At 28.4% G+C, this 24,574-nt stretch overlaps 2 protein-coding genes across 3 annotated transcripts in view; both read left to right on the top strand.

The window, feature by feature from the left end:
- The window catches only part of LOC142329076 (alpha-1,3-mannosyl-glycoprotein 4-beta-N-acetylglucosaminyltransferase B-like), a 32,347-nt gene extending 29,535 nt beyond the window's left edge, over nucleotides 1-2,812 (top strand). For both annotated transcript variants that reach the window (XM_075373401.1, XM_075373400.1), the window contains 2 exons: nucleotides 86-396; nucleotides 2,693-2,812. In XM_075373401.1, coding sequence (XP_075229516.1) covers nucleotides 86-396; nucleotides 2,693-2,772 — 391 coding nt within the window. In that variant the 3' untranslated portion in view covers nucleotides 2,773-2,812. The remainder of the gene's footprint in view (nucleotides 1-85; nucleotides 397-2,692) is intronic.
- An 11,278-nt stretch (nucleotides 2,813-14,090) lies between these two features.
- On the top strand, nucleotides 14,091-20,356 carry LOC142329077 (dehydrogenase/reductase SDR family member 12-like). The gene is made up of 4 exons (XM_075373402.1): nucleotides 14,091-14,202; nucleotides 16,407-16,501; nucleotides 17,377-17,596; nucleotides 18,833-20,356. Exons 2-4 carry the CDS (start codon nucleotides 16,433-16,435, stop codon nucleotides 18,886-18,888), a joined length of 345 nt encoding a protein of 114 aa, XP_075229517.1. The 5' UTR covers nucleotides 14,091-14,202; nucleotides 16,407-16,432; the 3' UTR covers nucleotides 18,889-20,356.
- Nucleotides 20,357-24,574: the final 4,218 nt, after the last annotated feature.

The raw sequence follows: 24,574 nt of genomic DNA, 5'->3' as shown, positions 1-24,574 counted from the left end.
AATTATTTTCTTTTCCATCTTCACAAGAATTTTGTTTTCCTGCCTAAAATTAAAATATTTTAACATATCACGATTTCGTATTTAGTTTTCAGGATGAACTTAATTCAGGAGTATTAAAAGTGATTTCTCCTTCACCAGCCTATTATCCAGATAAGTCTAGACTGAGGATAACATTAGGTGATCCTCCAGAGAGAGTTTGTTGGCGTAGTAAACAGAATTTAGATTTTGCATACTTAATGATGTATTCTCAGCCTAAAGCGGTTTTTTATGTTCAACTAGAAGACAACATTTTAGCTAAACCACACTTTATAACAACTATGAAAATAGCAGCTTATGATCGTATCACTAATAAACAGAGTCGGTTCATCTTAGATTTTTGTCAGCTTGGATTTATTGGTAAGACAGAGCAATTAAGTTTTTCAGATGAATTATTTGTAATTTAATTTTTTGCTTAATATATGCCGGCGGTCAGGTATTTATGTAGCTCTTACTCTAAACAAATATTTTTTCAAATTTTTTTGGCTGAAACTATATAATTTTTTTGTTCGATAAATGAGCTTTTTTCATGATACATCTGATCGTATCATTAATAAAACTTTTGTTTAATGTTAAATGCTTAATGAGCGTTAACCTTTTATTAAGAAGCCCGTAAAATTTTAGTTATTTAATTTTTAAAAATGAATATTTATTACATATTTTATCGTTTGATTATTAATCATTTCTTGGAGAGATTTTGTTTAGGAACGTAAGCATTGTCAAACTTAAGAAACTTTTATATGTTTTGTTTATCGGCTTTGCTTATTTCAATTCTTAGCAATAGTTCAATAATATCTTATACTATCATGTTCATTAACAAAAAATAGACCTAATATTTTGTTTTACAAACACGGTATAGTTAACATTTGCATACTTGTTAGCATTTATGGTAAACCATAACAGATTTATAACGTGTTTGCTTGATAAAAATGTACATTATATTGGAAAAGAATTCACATAATATGATAAAATTGTCACAAAATACATTGTACTTTGTACGATTCAGTATAACAATTATCGCTTGAAAAATTAAAAAAAAAATTAAATTTCCATTAATATCTGACAGATCAGAATTCTAAAATCTATTACTAAGCATTAAAATAATTAGGTTAGGAATAAATTGGTATATTTGCCTTTTCCGATAATTCTATTGCGTACATTACTCAATTAATGTGGATAACTCAATCGTGTTTGATTTCCTGTGATGGGTACTGTATTCTGTATGTAGTGAACAAATGTGCACTTTTTCCTGCTATTTTAGAAGCAACTTTAATGTACAGCATACAAAATCTAGCCTAGTAATGTTATTTACATGTTATCTAGCCTAGTAATTATTTAGATGAAATTTAAAAAATAAATTTCAAACTTTTACATTGTGTTTATTTGTAAATGAAGATTATTAACTTTACTATAAAATTTCATTCTTAAAATTGTTCATGTAAATAAAGTAGTATTGTATATGTGTTGAAGAATAAAAAAGAGTTTTAACTGCTTTGAACATCGCAGAGATTAGGAAAATATAAGGAAGTCACTTAACTGAAATTGATATAATTCAACAGTTGAAGGAGACAACTCTGACTGATATCTATTTACAACCATAAACATAATTGAAAATGCATGCATCATGTAATAAACGTGGTGTGATAAGTGATAAAATATGAGACAATTTGTAACGGTTACTCCATTTATAAAAACATTTTTTAAAAAAAACAGCTATTTCATGGGTGCAGAAAAATTAAAATGATAATTTACACTGCACAATAAAATTAAAGTAATTTTTATTTATTTTTATGATTACAGTTGCCTCACAGTTTTTCCTGTAAAACCCTGTTAAAAATCTGTAATTTGTACTAATAGTGGTAAAATTATTACAATCAAATTACACTTTGAGAAAATTTTATTTAAAAAAATTGAAAGCGAATAACATATCAAGTCTAAAAAATATATCATAATTTTTCAATTCAATTTAAGTATTTATCTATCTAAGTACTTAGGGATAGATTTAAATATATCTAATTATTTCGATTAAATTTTATTCAGTAGCTAATATGACATTAATGTTCAAAAGTTGAGTAACTCTCACTTTGTTACTTAAAAAATTGAAAATAAAAACTACAAAACTTAAACTGTTAAAAGCTGTTATGGCAGGGTGAGTTAACGATTGTATATTATTTTTTAATTAATTAGTTATTCATCGTAGGAGTAAATTGTGCTCCCAAAATGATGTAAGTAATACAATTAGAAATAATGATTTTAATTTCCAGAAATTCCTCTTAAGTTCATGCGACTAAGGTCGATTCACTTGTAGGTTAGTATGTTAGCCTCGTTGAATAATATTCTCGTATATTTTTATATATTACTTATTATATATGGAAAATGCAATGCACCATGTAATCCTTTTATAATTAAAACAGCTCTAACTTTAATTAAATATATTTTGTTTTGTGTTTTGAAGTATTACTTTATCATCGTTTGTTTATTTTTGGTTATTTAAAAGTAATTGCTTGCATCATTAAAAATAAGTGTAGTTTAAACTGTTAATTACTTTTGACAAATGACATTGCAACAGTTAATCGTTTGATCATCATATAAGTTACTGTTTGTATTTAAGTATCTTTTTTAGAAATTAATAATTTTTCAACCATTTATTTTTCAGGTAAAATGTTCAGCTATGTGGAACTGCCATGGCTTGTACAGTTTTTCTTTATGTTCTACAGTGATAAACCTGTTGACTGATCGTTAGATCATATGATTTATTCAAAGGCCTGCAACTTGAAAAAAGATTCTGTTAGTACAAATCTCTTTTGTTGAACAGTTTTAATTCGGTTCTTACATTTAAGAGATATATGTATAAGAATTTTATAATCTGTAATGAGTTTTGAATGCGGTATGTAGTTAATGATTATTATAATAAGAATCAATTTTCTGATAAAATTCAGGATTAATACATTTCAGAAAAATCTAAACTTGTATCCTTTGGTATAATTTAATTTTTAGTCCTATATACATATATATTAAAGAAACCAATATATTGCCAGAAGAATTAAAAAGCAATAACGGAATATCAGAACACATCAAAATGAAAACCTTAACGCAAACCGTTATATAGAAAATTTACTTCATTTGTAACTTAATACCAAAGTTGCCTGGGTTCTAGATGCATTTGACTTTGGTTCAATTCCTGATCAAGGTGTAGATTTTTCACACATTGCATCCATCTTACATTCCCCATTATTGATTTTGTTTCCCCGTTATTTATTTATTTTCATTGACGTATTTTGTGTGTCGTGTCCAAGGATCATATTACTAAAATTAAAAACAAATACGCACTAAAGTTAGTTTGCCGGCAAGTTTACCCGTCTTTAGCTTTCTGACTGAAATACATTTACTACATGTTGAAGACATTTTTTTATCAGAAAGCTGAAATATATAGAAAAATAAATAATACACTGGGCATCATTATATTGATGATTTCATAATCCTGTGCAGAAACAACATCGTAAAACTACTATAGAGTCCTCATATTCAACAATTAATAACATCTCTACTTACAACATCTCATTATAGTTTGTGAACGCAATAAATTTCCAGTGTGCTTGATCTCTCCATACTAAAGTTATGTAAAAAAATACCTTTAAAATTTATAGACAAGCCTTTACAACCGATAATTTACTTATTCTCCAACACATCTAATCTAATCGTTCCGATCAACACAGATTGGCAACTTTCTCATATATTTAATACAGGCTTACCGTACAACTGGGATTAGCCCGGACAGTCCTGATTTTTTAGTGCTGTCCAGGGTTCCAAAAATGTCCGGGGTTTGAGAATTTTATGACCGGTGAGGATGGTTTTTAATTTTAGACCTATATGTTCGACATTGCATTTTTAAATATTCTCTTATGATTGTACATCTCTCAGTCGACCTTGGAGCAAGCGTTGGTGCTGATTTTGATGGAGGTATGGCTACCGGTCTTGCCACAACTTTTTACCTAGTCACTTGGCAACACATCAGGGGCAATGTGTTTATGTTGTGTGTGAACTGACTTGTCTATACATTTTTGATCGTTTAATCTCTATTTGTTTTCTGTCTCATTGTTTAGCAATGGGCAAAAGAAAATGCACGTTTAATGTTAACCTGCAAAAGGAATACAAAACTTTGAAATTGTGTAATGACAGTAACAATGAACGTGTTTATTGCACACTACATACTGGAGAATTTTCTCCAGTATGTATATAAAGGAAAGGGTGATATTGAAGACCACGTGAAAATGGCTAAACATAGGAGTGCTATTAATGCTAATGCTTCAGCAAACATAAGAGATCTTTTTAAAGCCAAAGATGGGACTAACAATAACACTGATCTGGAGTGTCCTGCTAAAGAATCTATATTTTCATACCGCACTGCTAGACATGAACTCCGTTTCAAAACATCAGACGCACATCTAAACCGGTTAAAAAGTTATATGACCCAAAATTTTCATTTGCTAGAATCAAAACTGAGGCGATTATTGTTAACGCTATTTCACCATTTATGTTTGATATTGTGTTGCGTTTTTTGGAAAATATTAATTATGTAATAATAATGATGGATTGCTCAAACAGAAGTGAAATGAAACTTCTTTTGATTGTTATAAGATATTTCAGTCTGGACGAGGGGATTCAAGTTAAACTTTTAAATTTTGATGATGTGTCAGGTGAAACTGCTTTAATTTTGACTCTGTATCTTTTGCAGTGTGTGAAAAAATACAAACTTGAAGAAAATTTGGTTTATTATACTGCTGATAACACTAACAGTAATTTTGGTGGTGTGAAGAGAAAGAGGAATGAAAATGTGTTCAGAAAAGATCAAAGTGATTTAGATAGACCTATTTTAGGAACCGGTTGTTCAGCCCGCATTGTACACAATTCAGTACAAACAACATGTGATTCTCTCCCCCTGGACATAAAAGTTATTATAAAAATGTATAAATATTTTCACATTTATACAGTAAGAATAACGAAACTTAAAAAAAAGTTTCAATTCACAAAAAGAGTTTTGTGAATTTATAGAAATGGATTACAAAAAAGTATTATCTCATAGCAGCACAAGGTTCATTAGTTTGTTACCTGCAATAGAAAGAATTCTTTCCATTTTTGATGGCCTAAAATCATACTTACCTTGTGAAAAATGGCCAAAATTATTAATTGATTTTTTTGAAAATCTAGAAAGCGACTGATTTTGAAATTTTTATACAGTAATCTACAGTTATTTAATAATGTAGTTCTGAAATTGGAAGCTAATTTTATGTAACAGAAGCATTTCAGACATATTCTGAACTAATTTGTCGACTTCAGAAAAGAAAAACCCACAAATTTATACCATCTTCTGCCATAGAATTGCTATGCACTCTAAAAGAAAATAATGATGTTCAGGAACAAATATTCTTGTCGAGCGTAGACAATTGTTATAATTCTAGTATTCAGTACTAGAGTTGTGGAGAACCAGTTTTGATAAAGTTAGTAAGTTTCAGTGGATAAATTTATGAACTGAAATTGGCTGGTCTGATTTAGAAAAGAGTACACAAGTTGTTAATGAAATTATAAAAGAAGATTCCATAAATATTGATGACCTATTTGTTGAACGTACATTGTTGAACCAGTAATTAAAAAACCAAACGGTAGGTTGTGGTTCAAGTTCTGACAAATACCAGATATTATTGAAGAAAAGTGGAATGCAAATTTTAAGGTGTTTTGGAAGACCGATATTTTATGTTTGTGATGTCTTTGCCTGGGACATCTACTCCAGTTGAGAGAGTTTTTCAATTACGGGGAACATTTGGTTTGTAGAAAGGGGTAGACTATAAGTATCTACTGCTAACCATCTGCTAAATGTTAAAATTATTTCAGAATTTTCTTGTTATGAATTTTATGATGTAATTAAAAGAAATCTTTTCTGAAAAAAAATTGTTATGTCTAGTAAAAAATACAACTGAATAAATAAAGTTTAATGTTTCAGTAAACTGCTAAGACTTTTAAGTTATTTCAAAAATATGTCCTGGGTCGGACCCAAAAAAATATGGTAAGCCTAATTTAATTTCACCTAATACATACATTTGTGTAAGCAGACAGTTATGCTGCTAAACTCAACACACACAGTTGAACATCTGATATAAGTTGGCTGACTGTTATTTTTATTATCAAAATACTATTAATAACACAGAACAAAGTCATGATCAAATTCTGGCAATGTTAGGACTGCTACCTAACAAATGTTTTACAGATTTGACATATTATTGAATAGATGATGGATCACATAATTGATCTTGCGAAAATTATTTCCAGCAAGTCAATCGGGGCATTCATTACTAATTTCACTGTAAGATGCAAACAGCTTGTTAGGAGGAAAACAAGAACAGGATATTTTTTAAATATAGCAACATTGATGTAATTTCTGAAGTGAGGTTATTTGCGGAACATCACCCTTAAGTATTTCAATTTTATCAGTCTCAAATAGTACAGAAGGCAATAACAAAAACAAATTTCCTTCCTAAGGTGTCTCTGCCAGTGAAATGTTTTAGTCCATGAGAAGTTCTGAAAGTGATTGATAGATAAATAAATAAATGCAAATTTAACTCCAGGTTTTAATTTAATCACCGGTCACGTATTAGAAGCATCACCAGAAGAACGTATTAGAAACATTACAATCTAATTTTATATTTTTAAATATATATATTTACATAATATATATTTTTAAATATTTATAAAAATAAATCTATTTTTTAGTTACAGTTATTTTCAACATCATTTTATGAATCAGACATTTCTCCAGACTATTGAAAATAGCATAACTATTATGATTCATAAGCTGGTAAATATTTAGGTGGTGTGAAATCTCATCCATTATTCTCCTTCCAGTATTGCTTAAAGTGTTTAACTGTTCTTCAGAAGCTGAAATCATTTTTCTTTGATTTTATGAAAGGACAGTCATACAGCAAGTTTTTCCATGTTGTCAGATCGGACAACAGTATTTTTGAATCAAAGGAACTGTTTTGTCTGTGTATCTGGATGTTTGATTAGGTGCGGCATTTTTTTAAAATGTAAAAAGAAGAAAGACTTACCATAATGTTTTATAGATAGTTCTATACCTGGAAGTAAGCTGTTTTAAACTAGATTTAAGATGTTCTCACAGATTTGTACGATATAAAATCCAGTATTCAACAAGGGAAGTGTTCTTGGCCCAATATTGTACTAAATGTACACTGCAGATTTGCTTTAAACTGATAGCCATTCTTGTTTATAGAAATCCACGTGTTACCTCGGAGAAACTGTAAATTTTTTAAATAGTCTTTGAAAGCGGTTAGATAAATGGAGGGTGAAGGTCAGTTAGTCAGGTCTACTTATGTCACGTTTACAGTATCTAGGAACAACTTCCTATACAGGAATACTCACCAGTAAGTTTTGTTGACATCACTTTATTCCAAGATGATGTACATAGGATTTTTTCTTGACCATCACCAGTACATGAAGAAGCATATACTATCTAAAAAGGAGCATACATCTAAGTCTACAAAAAATTTATTGGTTACTTGGACTTAAATATAAACGAAATAATTGAGCATTTGAAACCAAAAACGCTCACAAAAGTGTCTAATGCACATCAGCAACAAGTATATGAAGATCTTAAATCGATTACTGTTATGCAGGAAATAATCAAATTCAGTTCAAATTATCAATAAAGAGTAATCAGTTTATCGTCAAGTAAAGTGTAATAAAAAAAAAGAACTAGGTATCTTTCAAATAAGAGTGAGTAATGATTATGAAAAAGGAATAATAAGAAAACTATTTTGAAAGATAAAAAAGCAAAAAAAGGTACAACAGAAGGCCAGAAGAAGAGAAACAAAATTGAGCAAAATTTACAGGAAAGTAAAATATAAAGTATTTTTTAAAAATAAATATAAATAAAATATTTACCACAAATAATACCATCACGAGTAAATTTAGAAATAATATAGAAGAAAGAAACTATTATAGGACAAATGAGATGACAGTTTAAAACAGGATTTAATGAAGTATAAAATCATATAAATATGGAAAAAAAGAATCAAATAATGCAACACCTTTGGTACAAAAAGGACATATTACCAGTGAAATGATAAAAATCCTTTAAAATATTACACGCAGCTAAAGGAAAACTTTTAAATATTCTAGAAGACATGGAAATATTCAAGCTGAAATTTAAAGATCAGTCGATAATTAATGTACAAATAAACACTCAATCTGATGAAATTTTTTTATAAAAATTTAAAATTGTTAAAATGAAGAATCAGGATTAGTTTCAAGAAATTATATAACTATTAGAGCAGGAGGGACAAAGTATAATAGACCATGACAGTACGGATGGTTAGTGGGAGTGATATTTATTTGATGATCCCATCTCAGGAAGACTCAGTGCTAAAAGTAGTTAAGAATGGAGGTACTCTGAAATGTATCAACTACAAATGCTAGAGTAACAATGCTAGTACAGGCAGAAAATAACACTCAAATCAATCAACAAAGGCTAATGAACATCCAAATTTTTTAGCACTTAACCTCGTCGATAGTAGTTCATTCTGTAAGATTAAAGATACAATTTTATATAATTAAGATTTTGATTTAACGGTTAAAATTTTGGGTAATTATTGTGCATAATGTAAAAGTTTTAATTAGTTTGTTAATTATATTAATATTGATGTTGCCATAACCGTGATGACATATCTTATCATTGACACTATAGTCTTCATCATGTATAATTCCTGTATAAATAGCAAAAATAGTTCTAGAATCAATAATGGATTTGATAATAAAAAAAGTGAGATACATGTACACTTTTAAAGAAGAAGATAATATTGAATAATGTACAATAAATACGATATCAGTAAGATTTCACAAGTCTTTTGTTACAGGATTGTTTTTAATTTCCTGGGATCATAGCTAAGAGCTATGCTACAAGAAGGAAGTATGGTAATCAGTCAAAAATGGGGTATGGGTTTTTTTTGCATTTCTTGATGTTCCATGAGCCAGAACCCCAAAAAACGACAAAAAAAGTGGGGGGTAACATTTGTATGTACATATGTACACGTGGATATACATACAATATCTTCTATCGGATCAATATCTCCGCGGGGGGGGGGGGGGGTAGATAGTTTCTTTGGGATCAATTTTCTCAAAATTTTGCCAACATAATTCTGCTTCATATTAAGCTCAGTAAATGTGTGAATGTGTCTCAACCATTTAAAAAGAATTTCCCCCCCAAGGAGAATATTACCTTGGAAATAGTCGGTGCAAGACAGTCGCTATGAAGAAGGTGTCAGTCATCTGCATTTGGGCAGGTTAATGCGTGGATTCCTCATGTCTTCTGGTGGTCCTTAAATGCACCCTTTTGATAACCGCCGCATTACTGTATGTCAAATTCTTCTTGATCATTTGATACACAGTATTGTACCAAGGTGCTAGAATCTATCTGCATTACCGCTTATATATTTAATATCCCTATCGTGGCTTTGCCTGAGCTATACGGTTACTTGCATTTCAATCTCATCGATCGGGGATTTGATTCGTAAACTCTATCCTTCAAATAGCCCCAAAGAACTCGCTAGATAAATCTGGGGAATGCAGAAGCTACCGTCTTCTGCTGACTGTTCATTATTTGTAAAAGCCATTTCAATGTGCAATATTGTTTTATATGCAAGATGTTGCTTTGTCTTGTTGAAAGAAGCCACACTATTTTTCATGACCTGTTAACTAAGAGTAGAATTCTTTGATAATTATACAGTGCGCCTCTGAATTGACAGTCTGGTCAAAATATATTGGGCTCGCTCTATTATTACCAGAAATGGTATACCGTACACCAATTTTCTCATCGTGAAGTGGACCTCAAATACCTATCGAAGATTTTCAGTCATCCAGTAGCCAGTGTTGTGTGAAATAGCATGACCAGAAATGCCGTGCCTCATCTAATATGAAATACAGCATCTGGTCTATCTGTCCATCGACAATGTTTTTGAGAAACCAGTCACAGTAATTCATATGTTTTGTTTCTCTCCTCTTGAAACGTGTACTGTTATAAGATTTTTATTTTTTGAAGATGTAAAACCGGTTGAAATTCACTCACGGATGTTAAAATAGTACAGTAAAAATCAAACAGTTTAAATAGAGCTGAACAAGTGTCACAGATTTCCATGACAGTAGAAGACTGGTGGAAATTTCAACTGCTGTTTTGCAGAATTACATTAATAATCGTATTTGAAAGAACAGATGCATTGAAATTTGGTAAATTGCTGAAATTTATAGCGGGCATATCTGTACTTATCATTCAGTTATAAACTGAAATACCACAGGATGTTTTTGAGATGGGTTCTAAGAAGGTTGACTCAAAATCACAAAAACACCAGCATTCACATTTGTACAAAATTTAAACGATTGTTTTTACCAGAAGGTAATGCTATTTTAGATTGGAAAGTAGGTTTAAGTTAAAGTCACAGATTATTATGCAGATTCATAAAAAATTATGAAGAAAGAATTAGTATAAATTTAACTTATGATATTTTTTCTGTTTAGGTTATTTATTTAGAAGTGGAAATGCTGAGCATCTATCTGATAGGTTTTAGAGGTTCTACCAAAAATTGTTCCGCTATCTGAAGCTTCAGAGAACATGACAAGTGACGGTTATGTGATAATCGGTATGTTTTTATATACTTTCTTCTTTTTTCATTTAAATATGTTTGTATTTAAAATTTGAAGGATCTGATTTGGAGAGAGAACTGTTGAGAACTGTATTAAAAATAAAATAAAAAAGATAATTATTAACATCTTATCTTCTAGGCGGTGCAGTATGAACAATATTTTCATTCTGGTGAAAGATTTCTGGGATATTGCTTGAAAAATATTGTCACGCCTAACAACATAAAATAGCAAGAATTCCGTGTTCAGCTTATGTAAAAAGCGAGGACTGAAGTGTTAAAACACTTACTTTCCTGGCATCATAGCTCCTTTCTTCTTCACTGACAAGGGCAGGCAGTCGGCTTACTACAGAGTTTATTGATGCGCTTTTGCAGGATGGTAGAAGGAGAGGGATCCTTACTTTAAATCCAAAGGCAACTTCCAAGTCAGCCCCGTTCTGAATAAATTCCATTTAAAGATTTTTGTGAGGTTCAAGTAACTTATTTGAATATTTACAATTATAGCGGTATCAGCAGTCGAGTGGTGAGCATTCTAGTCTCATAATGTAGAGGGCTTGAGTTTGAGTCTCCATGTTATCGTTTTAACATTTACCTTTTCTAACATATACACCGATGCAGATGATTTTTTTTATATATATAGTAGGATGATGATTATCCGAATGCCGATTTTCCAGATGTCTGACTATTTGGACCACTTACATCTGCACTAGGCAATCTAAAATAAATTAATAGACTATTATAAAAATCTAAAATACTGTTCAAATAAAGTTTTCAGCAACAAATGTATTTCTATCTACCTTTGTTTTTAGTGGGTCTTTTAATTTACTTTTTTCAATTCGTATATGATTTTGAGTTCTGAAGTATCTTTTTAATTTTACTGAAATACTTTTATTTTTTTACATTTTTGTTTCTTTAAGTATGATGCCCGTTATGCACGTGAGTGATATGCCCAGAATGTATGATTAACCCTTTTTTTAATTTTTCAGTTATCCAGATTTCTAATTACCTAGATTTTGCCTTGCAAAGATCAGTCCGGATAATTGGAATTTTACTGTGGTATTTATAAGAATCTGAAAAAAATATGTGAATTTCTCATTTACTGATTATTATTTTATTTGAATGCAACAATTGTTGCATTCAAATAAAATAATTATTTGTTATTATTAACAAATATTTAAATAATTATTATTCAAATAAAATAATTATTATTAACCTTACAGATTTTGTTATAAAATTTGAAAAAAATTAAAATAAATAAATTTATTTATATTTTTAGTTTTCCTGTTACAATCTGAAAATATTTGTATTTTACTAGTATTCTTTTAAATTATCATACTATGGATTGTAACAGGCATACTGAAAAATTAAAATAAATTTATTTGTTATTCTCATAAAAAATTTTAGGATAATTGAGTCTCAAATAAAAAATAAAATGATGATCAGGTACATCAAGTTCTTATTTTTTTTGCTAGATTCTTATAAATTCTATATAATAAGAAATCTTTTCCGTTAGTGTGAGTAAGAAAAGAATAAAAGTTAAAAAAAAATTTCAAGGAGACTTGAACTTAAGAACTCTAGATTATAAGACTCAAATATTTGCCACAAAACTGCTGTCACTGCTGTGATTGTAGGTATGCAAATAAATTGTTATAATCACTCAAACAATTTTAAATTGAGTTTTCTTGGAAAAGGCTCCAGATTGGATTGGAGGCTGTCATTTTAAGTTTAAAGTAGAGATCCCTTCCCCTCTGAAAAAGGGCATCAGTAAACAATATTTTAAGCTGACCGCATGTCCTTATGAGTTGAATATACTGCTGCAGATCAGTGCATATCAATATTATTGATATGCACTTAGCTGATATCAATATTTGTTCACAATTAAGATGTGTAATGTCAAATGAAGGACCTTCTTTTTTTTATACCTCTTCTATCTCAGAGCTGTTATAAGAAGAAGTACAGGATAAATAATATAGAGCGACAAATTAATTAACTTTTTTTTGTTGCAATACAATACATAATATACTTTTCCTCGATTTTATTTGAGAATAATAAATAAGAATTTCACTTTGGCTAGTGTCTGCCTCTGTTATTTTTCTATCAAGTTTATGATTTGTAATCGTGAAAAAAAAGGTTCATATGGTGACTGCGTGAAACTAACTTACTCGTGTGTGAGTTTAATTATATTCTATGAACTAAAATAATTGGAGGCTGTACAGTCAATTTTTTATCTTTTTTTTATGAGACCAAATTGCTGTTCATCAAGTAAAAAAAAGATGTTGGCTGCTTTACAGAATTGATGATAATGATAATAATAATAAAATGTCATGAAATGGGCGCTGTAAAATAGGTAAGTTAGATTCTCTAAAGATAACAAAAATTCGTTTTTATTTTTGGGTAACTAAATTTTTATAACGGTTTGATTAATTTGAAGAAATCGACTATTATAATTTGCAGATCTTTAATAATATTTAGTAATTTATTGATTTAGTAATATTTATCTTGTTAAAGCCTCTTGAAATGGATTTGACATTCCGATTTAAGCTCTAACTAGTTATAGTAATTCTTTACGGAATTACCCGATCATGTTTGTGTTAGTAATGTTTTACTTAAGCTGTATTTGTAGCGGTAATTACTATTAGTTGACTGAAATGCACTAATATGTTTGCTATTTCTCAAAAATTGACTAATTCTTTTAATGCAATTAGTACTAGCATAAGTAATATGTTACACATTTGTGTCCTTTCGTGCCTGTTTATACTTCATCCGCTCAGAACTTATATTCAAGCAGTAGTTACTACTACTACCAGAGTCTAAGGGTTCATTGTCAAATGCAAATTCCATTTGCATTAAATTCTTTGCATCTATAGATTCAGGTGAACTAGAAATACTCAAAAACTAATAGCTGATTTTTTTTATTAAACTACACTATATATCATTGCTTATCCGTTGAATCTAGAAATCATTTTAATTAAAATGCCCTTTATAGAGATTTATTTATCATTTTGTTGTTAATAAATAAAATAATTTCCTCCCCGATTTCTAATCGTTCCAAGATTTTTTAGTCATAAGCATCTCTGTAGTAAATGCTTTATGAGGAATATAAAAAATACTTCAACAGTCTATAAGTTTAGTTGTGAATCTGATGTGACTTCTTAACAGTGAGATTATACTAATTGATCGAATTTGTATTTTTTACATTTTTTTAATATTTTACATTACATTATTTTAGTATTTTAGAACTTTTTAATTTTTTCAGTCTGAATTAATGTATTAGTTTTTGAAGAGGTAATAAGAAAATATAATTATTACACATTAATCTATTTTATAAACCGGTTAATTTTTTTTTTAAGGTAAATTCGATTCAAGAGGTATTGCAGAAGGTGTTGTTAGTCAAAAACTTGGAGCAGTTTCAGAATTGAGGTTAACCGTACATTCTGAAAGTGATAATTGGGCCATTCTTAGTGAAGTAAGTTTTATTTTTTGTATATTAAAATTTTTGCTAAACTTTATTTTAGATCTATAATTGTTGTATGAATTTTGGCCAGTTAAGCTGCATTGAGAAATAATTAGTCAAAAAATGACCGTCATTACTGTTTTTTTTTCTGAACTATAAAATCTGTACATTGATAAATAACCCTGTAATTATATTAAATTCAATTATTACTAACCTAAAATTGAAAAATCTCAAGAACCACTCAAGCTACTTTTGAAGTAAAAGTAGATTTAATTAATGATGACCTTAGAAACTTTAACATGGCCTGCAAACTGACAAACATGAATACATCTTTAGGAGCATAATTATCAATTATTAACATAGTTTTTTTGTGATTGAAGGTATCATATTGAATGTTATAAAATAGAATATAAAAGATTTAAGAAATTAGGGGAAATTTTAATTAATTGTTAGAAACGGGTAAAAATAGAATACCCTTAGATTCCCTGTTGCTCATGCTGACTATCCTGGCAAAATCTGTAATTTTGTCTCTAAAAGATTTAAAAGTAAATAATCAAATTTGATGTTCTTTAGAATTCATTAAAACCGATTTGCTAATTTACGGATCAAAAACAGTACAAAAGAAATTTATGGAGAAAAAACAAGAGAATATGTTTTTAGGCGTTTTGTAGTTAGTAGAATATGTATGGTTGAAGTATCCGTGTAATATTACGCACGATTCATAATTTCTTTTTATTTATCACCTAACTGAAGCAAGAACCTTGCATACTTTTTTTCTGAAACGTTCAGTAAAATATATCTACAAGGGTCACTCAAATATAAACCGGAATTTGTTTACATATCTTTATTGATATTAAATAAAATTGCAAATAGACTACTTTATTTTTCTATATAGTTTCCTTCAACAGAAATACATTTTCTCCATCAGATAGGTAGCTTCATGATCCCCTCATCAAAAAAACAAGATGGCCGCCCCGGCAACAAATTGCACACATAATGCTTGACTCATTATTGAATTTTTCCCTCCTAAAGCTTCTTTTAGGAAACCACTTGTGGAAATTACACGTGACATTTGGACTCTACAGTGGATGTTCAGGAGGTGTCTAATGAATTTTAGCGATTTATCACGAGTCTGAGCTGCTGTATACAGCTGTGTATTAACAAAGATGAGCCTGTTGTCAAAGACGTAACCGATTAGGTTATAATTAAAAATGTGTTAAACTTTCACTCTGCAAAAGAAATGGAAAGTAATAATGAAGAAGATAACATAACTAAGGATTGGTTCTGGATGCGTTAAATAAGTTCATAAAATCGCTGTAATCACTAAACATTGCAAAAATAACAAATCTTTATATTTTTTGTAATGACTAATTTAAAGAAAAAGAGTAGAAAGTCTATGGTCATTCAAACATTACTCAAAATGGGCTTCAAACAATGTAATTCAAGCATTAACTTAGTAAAATTAATTCATTTATTGTATTTGTCAATATATAATTCAAGCATTATATATTATCAACTTCAAGTTCTGTTGCATCATCAGTACTGATGGCAAATAAAAAAAATGTTATGGAATCCACATTAAATAATAAACAAAAATGTATTGTTTATTGTAAGCATTGTGAAAGAAATATAGCGTTTTAACCTACTTTTTTTTATTATTATTTTCATTTATCAAAATTTTTTTGTTAAATTACGTTCATAATAAATAAACCATGTTTGTATTTAGGATAATTTTTCTTAATACTAACTTTATTACTAGATGCAGTTTAGTAATCCAGTGTTGCTGAAATCCTGACTGTGCCAGATTATTGGACTTCTAAAAAAATTTAAGTGCAAAGTCATAATGATGATGATATTCAATCATCAAAAACTGTCCAGGTTATTTTTATTTTAAATATTTCAGATAATTTTATAAATTTAATTCAGTCTTAACAGTCTTATCGACTAAAACTTAGAATACACTTAAAGTAAAGTAGCGGGGTGATATTAAGGTTGTGGTATGTTAATTCCTTATGATAATAATTTTTAATTAGTAAGACAAAAGTTGCACCTACTTTTTAAATAACTGATCGTTTAAAAATACAAATGATCCATCAAGAAATCTTATTTTATTAAGGATTTAATTTTCAACAACTCCAAAAATTCTTAGTTATTTTAAGAACTCAGGAGTATATTAAGTGAGTATCTTGAGTGATAATTAACATTTTTATTTTCAGATTTTTATAAAGGGTCAAGAAGCAAGATGACACCTGCTTTCACGGCTTCCAAGCCATTCTACATATTGACCGTGGTGCCATATATTTTGGAGCTGGTGTACTATTTAAAAAAAATTCTATTAAATAAAATTCAAAACATAGTCTGTAAGTTAACATCGGCTTTTATGTTTATTTTATTTATTTTCTTACTTTTTAGTTTCATAATTACAGTAATGGTAATATTCACAAATTAATGATAAGTTATAATAAGTACAGATTTTTATATTAAATTATTTTGCGCTTCTTATTTTCTATACCGTAAAAATAATGTAAATTAAGCATACGTTATGATATATTTATGTAAAATATGTGTCCATGTTACGTCCATAATATTATGTAAAGCTTTGCCAATCTGAGGACCTTCTAGCCTACTTTGTACAACTTGCACTGTTTAAATTTTAAGTGCAGAAAACCAAGCATTTTCACAGGTTGTAGTTGTTAGTTGTATTTGCTAGAATTCAACACAATCATATTAACTAATTTTATTTCAAAAATATATATTTACTTTTCTCCCTCCCTCTTTATACTCACAATGAAGGTACTTCCATCTCATTCCAGTATTCCATTGACAACTCGAGAGTAAAGCAGATTGTAGTTATCAAAAACTGATGATGGTAACTGTATAATGTAAAAAGAAAACTAAACATTATAGTCATTAGCTACTTATCTTAATAGTGAATATTAATAGGTAGTCAATCTGAACAGTGAAGCAATAAAATGTGAAGTGAACCCTGCACATTCTCCTTCCTGCTGACAACAAAGGTTTTTTGTAAGATGACCTAATATAACAGATATCACATCCATATATTGGTAAGAGAATCTCTGCCTTTTCTTGTTCTCAGGGGACTTATTAGATTTGTAGTGAAGATGCAAGATGTATAGTACAGTTCATTCGTACTGTGAGTTTAATACTATTTATTTTTTATTGCAGGTTGTACTTGCTGAAATTTATTCAAGAGAATATCCAAATATATTTTGTGCTTCAATGCATCCTGGTTGGGTAGATACAGATGGCATGAAAGAATCGATGCCAGAATTTTATAATCAAATGAAAGATAGGTTTAGAACACCTAAACAAGGTGCTGATACTGTTGTGTGGCTGGCTTTAGCTGAACGACCTATTAATAATACCAGTGGCCTTTTTTATCAAGGTACTAATTTTTTTTTTATTGTACTTAATATTGGTTATATTAAAACCTTTATAATTTTACAGATTTTTATTTTTTTTACAATTATAATCCTTTACAATTATTTTTGTTTTAGTGTAATGTAATTATTTTCATCTATCGCACTTGCATCTTACATTTCATCTGTTCAGTATTTAAATTTTATAATTGTATGTATAATCATTCATAAGGTATAAAGCAAAATAAATTTTAAATGGTGTAAAAAAAAATAGTGTAAAAACATTTTATTGAATGTAAAATGCAATAAAATTGTTCATGCATTTTACCTTGTTTTATTGCTAACATGATATTTCTGTCATTGTAACTTTGAATACTTATAACTTGATAATCAAGTCATTAACAGAAAAACAGGTTTCACCATTGTTACTCTTGTCAAATTTTAAATCACAATCATATGTTATATGTTCACCTTACTATTTAAATAAATTAAGTTATATTCAAGATGGCAGACAAATTTTTCGCAAATTTGTGAGAAATTCTTAAATTATTCTCAAATTTGCAAGAAACTTTTTAATTTTTTGTAAATTTTTGAGAAATTCTTTAAAATTCTCAACTTTGCGAGAAACTCTAATTTTCTTAAATTTGTGGAATTTAAAGCCCACCATAATGCAGGTTTTTTTTTTTAACTATGTAGAACCCCATTTCTCTATCCCTCCAAATACCTCTCAGATATGCAATATAAAGCTAGTATAAAATAATTATAGCGCTTTTAATGGGACTATAACTACAACAAAATGTTAAGGTTCAAAGTACAAAAATATTAATATGGATGCGTAAAAATACTATTTTACAACTGTTCCGCTTTAATTTACAATGCAAATGTATTATTTAAGGGATTAAATAAATCTGAGTGAAAAGTTATAAAAATTTCTGTATTGCCAGTTGCTTTTGTAATTTTCAATTCAACACTAAAATTCAGTTCTGCATTTGAATTAGATTTATAATAAGTTGCCAGTTGCTAACGTGAACAAAGATAACATTCTCATTAGTGAATCCTTGAAAAAAAGTCGTCACATTTTTGTAAATAATACCCATTGGTTTAAAACTATGCTATAAATTGGATTTTGACGTAAAAATAAAAAAAAAATTAACAATATTTCAGATCTTTTATGTTAAAATTTCATTTAATGATTTCTTTTAATAAGTTTGTTGCGTAAATACATTTATATTAGATTGAAATTTTTTAATTTTTTTTTACAGATAGAACAGCTATACCAACACATTTGCAATGTCTTTTACAAAAGCTTCGCTTTTAGAAGAGGAATCGTTTATTAAACAGCTGGATCATCTGATGGAGAGAAAAACAAAACGTTAAATCATTTTTAATATGTTTACACACTTGTACAAAGAAATTTTTCAGAATATTTCATTTATCTTTTATTATTTATTTGTATTATGCTGGACTTTCTTTTTAATTTGCAACGAATCTTAGATACATTGTAATGTTTATTAAATACACAGGAGCACAATAATTTTTATGTATTTATAGTAATTATAACAATCAAGGTTAGACATGAGTAGTAGACTTCATTGTATAGCAGCAACTGTTTGCTGTCATTTCTTTTAATTGCAATTCCTTTATTCATGTTTCCTAAGGCTCATGTCTTACCTCACCTGCTAAGTTATTTTTAGGTACTGTAATATTGTTTATTAATAATATTTGTTAGCGTTTAATAAAATTATATTTTATTACTAATAAATCACATAGATTATATTTTTACACTCTTTTATATAGATGTAATAATGCAGATGTATAATAATTTTTGGCTTGTTACATGTGCTTTTTGCATGATTTTGTTATCTGTTGCTGAGTGCTACTAGTGAATGTAAGCATATCGTTTGTTTTTGTTTTTTAAATCCGCTTTATTCATAAATTAATATTTACTGTTTTTTTTCTGATAAAATTTAATGTTTGTCTGGGGCATATAAAATTCTGACTGGTAAGACCTGTTTTAACAGACTGAGAACAGTTTACCTATCAGACTCATACCATATTTCCATTTTTAATTTTAATTTGCCCTGAAATTAATTGTAGAAATCATTATTAATTACTTGTAAAAACAATCTCTATATTCACTTTTTTCCCAGTAGTGCAATATCACTGTTCATAACTTCTTTAAGAGATATTAAATACTAGAAATTTTGGTTGCCTGTTAAAAAAATTACAGTTGCATCAGACATATGTAGAACATTTTGTACAAACCTTTAAGTTGTAATCTTTTGAGGTGTATTTCAAAATATTTCAAAAGAAAGGGATGGTAGGTCATTAAAAAATAAACACAGCAAGGGAGTAAAGTATATTACCTTTTACATGCAATGCATATGTGAATTTCACACAATTCACAGTGATTTGAAAGCATTGTGATCTTTTGTGTTGAGAAATTGAATCACACTAGGGATTTCACAACCAGCAGGATTGTTTATTTTTGCAGCCATAATTAATCACAGATAACAATAAGGCAAACAACAACAGATTGCTGACAAGTAGCTTCAATTCCTAATGAAACAGTTAAGGCTACTGCATATGCATCATATGATTCATTATTGCAATAATTTTTTATTGGCAATCGGTCGTTATTTTAATAAAAAATTATTAAAGACTTTACGATGCTTAAATAACAGAAAAAAACAATACTTTTAAGTGTAATGTACTGTGATTCCTACATGTTTGTTTAAAATAAATTAAAATTTTCAAAAGTAAAATTACATAAATTTCACATTATACATATTTTAAATCCAAGTGTTTATTACATAACTTTTTTAATAGTTTAGTACAAAGTATATCTGTTAAGATTTATTCTGTTTAAATTACTATTATGTGAGTGTCAGTAAGCAAGTCACAAATGACTGTTAAAAACTTATTCAGCAAAATAGTTAATTGAAAATAATTTTGTAAATTAAAGTAAATTCAAAGTAAATTCCATGAAGATTGATAACAATTATGACTAGTTGTTTAGAGGAGGGTTGCTGTTTCAGCCGTGATTGAACTTCTTATTCAACATCTTCATTACATTAACTGTTAGCCACCCAGATGTCGTTTTAATGAGTAAAATATCATAGTGGTAGTGCAATCAAATTTTTACTGCTGTTGATCATTTTCTTTCAATATTTAAACATTTTTATTACACTAAGTGGTGGATACTTCCTTAAAACAGGAAGTAATGGTTACATATAAAAAATTTGTGAATTAACAGAAATTTTGATTTACTAATATTTTCATTGCGTATAAATTTTGATAGGTTCATTGTCTCTTTCACATACACATATAAATAATGTTGATCAAAGTTAGTCACCATGTATTTCCTGTGATATTATTACTTTTCAAAGATTTCCTTTTTGCTGTATGTCCTACGTTTATTAGACCTTATTAATTTTATATTTTCCATTAATTATTATATCAGTATTTTTGCCACTTTAGAATAATTTTTAATTTTAAAAAACGTTTGTTTTGAAAATAAAATTTTATATTTTATTAACATAATTAATCCTTTTTAAATATGTGATAGCGGAAGAAAAATTTTAGAATAAATTTTCTCTGCATTATTATAATTTACTCAACAAGCATGATCATTTATAACCATTCTTGTGTAATATTTTTATCCATGAAATAAAATTATTATAATGTCCTTTAAATGGTAAAGTTGTGAAATTACTTTTTGTGAAACCTATGTCTTTACAGTGTTATTCCAACTTTTTCCAACTATTACAATTGTAAAAAGTATGTATGTTTCATTAGATTGATATCACTGTAATTTACAATTATTTTTTCTTGTGTTTGGTTTTATAATTAACTAACAGCATCTATTTTATGTTAAATTGTATATAATTTATTATTTATTACACTAATGAGTAATAAATTGTATTAATATTGAAAATAGCAATTATCATTTTGTTTAGAAATCTGGCTTTAAGAAATCTGTGCTTGTGTATGTTGTAGTGTTGGAAAGATTAATAAAATTCTTTATTTTATGATTTATGTGATTAAAAGGAAATCATAGTAGCGTATGCATTACACGTTTTAAAAAATACTTAAATGTGGTTGCCGTTTCAGTTTCACTGAACTGTTTCATCTGAAACTGAAACAGCTTTCGTTAGTAGGAGTAAATAAAAAATGTTACGAATAATTTGAAATATAAACTTATTAATGTGCCAAATGTAAGGTTACTTCTATTTCTGGCAGATAATTTACTTACTTCTACTGTCATTGTAGAAAGAGGTCCTACTCTTTCCTAATATTGTTATTCATGTAACGCACCTGCATTACTACAGGTGTTAGTAAGAGTTGCTTTAAAGTAATATTGTTCAATATATAGCCAATCACTACCATTATCCAAGTTTATATGATGCTTATGAGTGGTTGAGTGTTTTATATTTCAATGGGTTTGGAATGCTGATATGCAACATCAGTTTTTGAAGTTACTTGTTATTTAGGTCAGGTCACCTACAACCATTATAATTATGAAACACAGCTTATGTGTTTGTTTCTAATAAAAATGTATAACCTTTCATTTGTCAAATACATGTTTAGTTATACCTATACACAAATTTAAAATAATGTACAGAACAATAATCTCTCCTCAGTAAGAGAATAAGCTGCATCTCTTACAAAATGATGCAGCTTATTCCAAGAATGTTTGAAGAAGTAATGTTTCAAGAAGTAACTTCTTGGAAACTGGAGGTAATAAAGTAAGGTTAATTGCCAGTATCAGTGTTCAATTAATCCAGTAGTTTCTGTACATCACTGAAATTTAGAATGATAGACAGTTTGGCATACTATTGGCATTTTATAATACCTAATGTTAGCAATCTGTAAATTAATTTAAAATACAAAAAAAAAAATAGGTTAATTCTTATTTTCCTAAGATAAAAAAATGAATAATGATAATAAAAATTAATAATAAATATTATATTTTATGCAATTTTTTATTTCATTACTACCAATTTATTACCATCTTTTGGACATTTTACACATTTTTAGGTAAATGAGTTGTTCAGTCCATCTAATCTGTTATTCAATTTATAAATCATTGTTTATAAAACTAGTGATAATTACCAAATTTGATAAATGTTTAAATCAACTATGATGCAATTTCTCTCTACCAGTCTTAATTGTTTGTTAAAAATATACATTACCTACATCAAGCGAGTATATAAATATAGATATCAAGGGACGTGGATTAACACAAACAAGGATAATATCGAAAAAATAAAGGCAAGGATAATACAATACATTTATATGTTTTCATATTCATTTTTTATATACATTCTCCTCTATGGAAACGACATATCTACCCTTAATAATCCAAAGACTGTAAGCCTCTGAGATTTGGTTACCCAGAAATGTTACAAATAGCCTAGACAGACAGGGTCATGAATGAAGAGGTCCTGCATATAATGTCAACAAAAAGATAATTAATAACTATTATAAAAGTACCCAAATTTGAATATTGTGACATATGATTAGAGGACAACATTATAGACTTCTGAGAGTGATTATGCAAGGAAAGATCAACAAAAAGCAAGGAATCAGAAGACAAAGAATATTCTGGTTGTGCAACTTTATAAAATGGTTTAATTGCACATCAAAAAAGTTATTAAGAGTTATTGCTATGAATAAGATACAAATAATGGCAGCCAACCTTTGTTCAAGGATGGCACAATAAAAGGAAGAACTGTTTATTTATTATACATACTAGTTTAATCGTAATCATACGCTTACGTAAATAATTTATGTAATTTGGAGCTTCTTTAATTACATATGTAATTTTTTTATAGTAAGAATGTACTGTTTACTGCTGTAATTGGAAATGTTTATCTGTAATGTTATAACTGGATATATTTTAATTTCAAGGTAATGGTGTTTACAATAGTCTAAACCTCCAATTTTGATGAAACATATATTAAGTCAAACTAGAATAATAAAATTGACAATAGTCACTGCAAAAGCATTATGCCTTTGGACATTGCATAATAATAGTAATTTTAGATTGTAGTATCATAATTTTCATGAAATGTAAATATTTGTTTTAATTTAATGAAACAAGTGAGTTAGTCATTGCAAAAACATTATGTATAAGATAGATCCTTCAGAAGTTGCAACTTCCTACAGTAGTTGTGTTTGTGATGCTCACCCTATTGGATATGTCATGCTCACACCACATTAAAACACTCCTTGCAAGATTTGCTCCAAAGTAGTCACAACTACACAACTTCTGCAAGATGCATTTTGGGTGTAATGCCCTAGAGACAACTATTATTTTATTCCAATATTAAATAATAAGTTTAATACAATCAAAAGTGAGACCAGTACAAGATAAATTTAAGGGTTATAGGTAAATTCTAAAGTTTATATTGAGTGCAATGCATTTTTAATAACTAATGAAACATTTATTATTTCATTTGAATCTGTTATACAGGGTTGATAATTTTTTACCAGTTTTTATTTACTCTACATATTGTAATAAATAATAGTAAATTAATAAAAATTATCACCTTGCATTATAGTGCACAAGCATATTGCCAGGTTAATTGTCTCCAATAACGTGATTCTTTGTCAATGGATTTTTACAAATGAGAAGTCATTTTGTTAAAAATAAAGTGCTTAATAAATTTTGTAAACATAAAAATTTGATCAAACAAATAAAATTACAAAGTTATTGAAGATTAAAAAATTAAGATGGCCACCATTTTAAAATTTTTGAAGGTAACATTATCAACATTTTTTATTTAACAAATAAAAAGGTCTTGGAATTAACAAATTTAATTAAAGTAGGTTTCCCCATTCCTGAGAAATAGTTTTTTTGTTGAAAATCACAAAATGGCATCCAGAACAAAAACAAAGTAAATTAGGACTTATGTCGATATGCATTTCTTAGCTCATTTTGATGTCCTGAATTAGTTCCTGAAATTCAGCTAATACGACCTGGAACACTGTATATTTAG

This window comes from Lycorma delicatula, chromosome 8, assembly GCF_047948215.1.
Source record: "Lycorma delicatula isolate Av1 chromosome 8, ASM4794821v1, whole genome shotgun sequence".
NCBI classification, from domain to species: domain Eukaryota; kingdom Metazoa; phylum Arthropoda; class Insecta; order Hemiptera; family Fulgoridae; genus Lycorma; species Lycorma delicatula.
This window is presented reverse-complemented; position numbering and strand designations above follow the sequence as displayed.